This window comes from Aplysia californica, unplaced genomic scaffold (assembly GCF_000002075.1).
Source record: "Aplysia californica isolate F4 #8 unplaced genomic scaffold, AplCal3.0 scaffold00515, whole genome shotgun sequence".
Lineage (NCBI taxonomy): Eukaryota > Metazoa > Mollusca > Gastropoda > Aplysiida > Aplysiidae > Aplysia > Aplysia californica.
The window spans coordinates 272,417-275,969 of record NW_004797785.1 but is presented as its reverse complement, the minus strand read 5'-3'; the positions used below and the strand labels follow the sequence as shown (position 1 = coordinate 275,969).

General features: G+C 42.9%; 1 protein-coding gene across 1 annotated transcript in view; it reads right to left on the bottom strand.

The window, feature by feature from the left end:
* The window catches only part of LOC101858054 (E3 ubiquitin-protein ligase RNF123), a gene marked incomplete in the record, with an annotated part of 58,083 nt that overhangs the window by 5,716 nt on the left and 48,814 nt on the right, over nt 1–3,553 (bottom strand). The window contains 2 exon segments of the mRNA XM_035971827.1: nt 719–803; nt 3,237–3,501. Of these exon segments, the coding sequence (XP_035827720.1) occupies nt 719–803; nt 3,237–3,501 (350 nt within the window).

Here is a 3,553-nt window from a genome sequence, read left to right as displayed (position 1 = left end):
TATTGAAAGAGTTAGGTTCATTCATCTTTCATTAATAATATGCGAAAGCAAAGGCCCAGCTTATGGCATGTAATATACATGTAGGGTATGCTTATTTATATACATGTGTGTGTGTGTGTGTGTGTGTGTGTGTGTGTGTGTGTGTGTCTGTCTGTGTGTGTGTGTGGTTGTGTGTTTATCCTGCGTTGTACATCATTTTTTAAAGTACAAAGGATTCAACAATTAAGAATCCGGCGGAATGGTAGCAAAGGACGCGTGACTTGAATACCAATTAGAAAGGAGCGACATCATCATGTATGCAGTACAGTGTTTTGTAGATCCTCTAAGGGCTTATAGTCGAATCTTACTGCTTGTCTTGCTTAGTCGATACTCCTTCGTTGTTTTTCGTCCCTCGACCCCCATTTGAATCAGTGCAACGCAATGTCGCAGCGGGTTGCAATAATAATATGTGTACTGTTATCTCTGCAGGTGGGGTAGTTAAATATAGGTTTATCTTTTTGTTAGACTAATTAAAATTTTGCATCCGTTTTTTTATGAGCTTTTTGAGAGTTATAAAAGTTGATACCCGCTACCCTGATCAAACGTGAACCCCCCCCCCACATTGCACAATGAGCTGAGCCATGATGCGTCACACCTCCCCATACAACAAAGACCAACAATCACCCCTCACCTGCTCCCCCCCCACCCCCTACAACAAAGATCAACAATGACCCCTCACCTGCTCCCCCCACAGCGCACAATGAGCTGAGCCATGATGCCAACAGTCACCGTCAGGATGGGGTAAAAGGTCACACTGTCCAGACCTGGGGAAATAAACACCACATGTCACATGACCTGGGGTAGGCATGAGAAGCCAACCTGTTCAAAAGAGCAATTATAATTAATATAATTATACATAGTATCAGTCTAGCCCTGAATTATACCTCAGAGGTGCCAACTGGCTATGGAGAAAAAACCCTGAGCTTTTCTGACCCTGTGGAAATGTTATGTCATGGGACAAAAAAAATTGTGAATCATAATATTACCTAATCCATCTTTTATCCAGATTATTCTCACAAAGTGAGCTGAAACCATAGTCCCCTGAACATCCATGTCAATAGTAAACAACTGAAACAGGTGAAAGAGTTTAAATATCTTGGCAGCACTTTTTCTGAAAATGGGTCCATAGACAGAGAAATAGAAATGTGAACTCAAAAAGCCAACGATGTCACTTACCAGCTCGCACCCCTCCTATCTCATCCAAACATCTCCAAGGACACAAAGAGACAGCTTATCTCAATATTAGTACCAACATTATGTTATCAGTGCCAGACCTGGATCTTAAGCAAAACCCAAGAAAGTAAAATCACAGCATGCGAAATGAAATGTCTCCGCAAAACCCTTAACATCACAAGACGAGGTAATGTCCTGCCTCAGAGGATCAAGAGTAAGCACCAAACTAAGAAATAAACTAACATCAAGATGAATCTCGCACATTGTTCTCAACATTTCATCATCATCATCATCCTTGTAGTAATCATCACTACCGTCATAGTAACCATCATTCATTTTTAAACAATATTTTTGTTTCCTGAATTTTGTCACGTCTTTTCTTCAAGCATAACAACTACTACCATGTCGATACATTTACAAAAATCCAGCAACAAATCAGAGCACTGGACAAACAAAAAAACTATTTATATATTAAGTGCACTATATATTGGCATCATACAAAATGAGCTAACGGTGCACCCTCATCTATCATCATCACTCAGAAATTCAAAACAAAGGAAAATTATGACTAAAAAACAACCCAAGATGATTTCAGCTGCGCCATCTCACCCTGTAGAGGAAGTGCGACCATGCTCTCGAAAGCGCCGTCTTTCATGGTGACTTGCGACATGATCTGACTCAGCAGCCATTTTCTCGCTAATTTTACCTCTGAAACCAGGCGACCCTGACATCCTTCAATCGCAAATATTTCGACTTCTATTAAACATAGATGGATGTTTATTTCACCAAAAGAAAGGCAAGTGAACAAGCTTTAAGCTGTTACCAATAACCCCATATGCCCCAAAATTGACAGGCGCCTGATTCCACCACGATGCCTCACATTTATATTTTAAGTTCACGGTATATATTGGCAGAATAAAAGAAAGCGGCAGGCAAATTTCTTCGGACACACAATGCGGAAAGAAGCATTGGAGACTATTGTAACAACAGGCAAGTTTGATGGAAAGAGAGGCAGAGGCAGACAAAGGGAAAAGATACTGGACAAGTTGACAACATGGCTGGGAACAGCAAGAACAACAGACACCATTGCTGCAACGCAAGACAGAGTGAAGTGGAGGTCCATGATCGCCCACGCCAGTTGGCAAGGCACCGGATGATGATGACGATATATTGGCATTATATAAAATGAACTAACAATGCACCGCCATCTATTGTTATCACACAGACACTAGAAACAAAAGGAAAATTATGAAATAATGACTTAAAAAACAAACAAACAAAAAAACAAGAAGATTTTCGCAGCGCCGGCTCACCCTGTATAGAAAGTGCGACTGTGCTCTCGAACGCGCCGTCCTTCATGGTGACTTGCGACATGATCTGACTCAGCAGCCATTTTCTCGCTAATTTTACCTCTGAAACCAGGTGACCCTGACCTCCTTCAATCGCAAATATTTTGACTTCTATTCAACATAGATGGGTGGGTTTTTTTTCATCAAAAGAAAGGTAAGTGAACAAGCTTTAAATTGACACCAATAACCCCATATGGCCCAAAGTTGATGAGCACCTGATTTCACCACAATGCCTCACATTTATATATTAAGTGCATGGTATATATTGGCATTGTTACGTAAATGTAGACAAGAGGACATGACCACCATAATAAAAACGAGAAGATGGAGATGGATTGGGCATGTTCTGAGAAGAGAACCAGACTCTATTGTGAAGACTGCCCTCCACTGGACACCCGAAGGACGTCGCAAAAGGGGCAGACCCAAAGTAACCTGGAGACGCACAGTAGAGTCTGAAATGAAGTCCTGGAACCATTCGCGGGGAATGCTGACCAAGCTGGCCCAAAACAGACAGAGCTGGAGATCCTTTGTTGCTGCCCTAAACGCCAATTGGCATCATATCAAATGAGCTAACAGCGTACCGTCATCAATCGTTATCACTCAGAAATTAAAAACAAAGGAAAATTATGACTAAAAATTAAAAAACCCAAAATGATTTCAGCTGCGCCATCTCACCTTGTATAGGAAGCGCGACCGTGCTCTCGAACGCGCCGTCTTTCATGGTGACTCGTGACATGATCTGACTCAGCAGCTGCATCAGACGTTTGAGGAACAGCTCGGCAGACGGCCTCGACCAATCGGTGAAGACCTGAGGCGCGATGGTGGCCACCATCTCCAGGATGCGCAGCAGGCAGACGGAGATCTCGAAACACGCGGCGCAGATTTTGATCTGTCGGGACTCCAGTAGAAGGGACTCGGTTCTTGAGGCTAGCGTCTGAATCTGTGGGGTGGTATGGCAGAAGGGGAGGGGATGGGGGTTAGAGGGGGAGGTG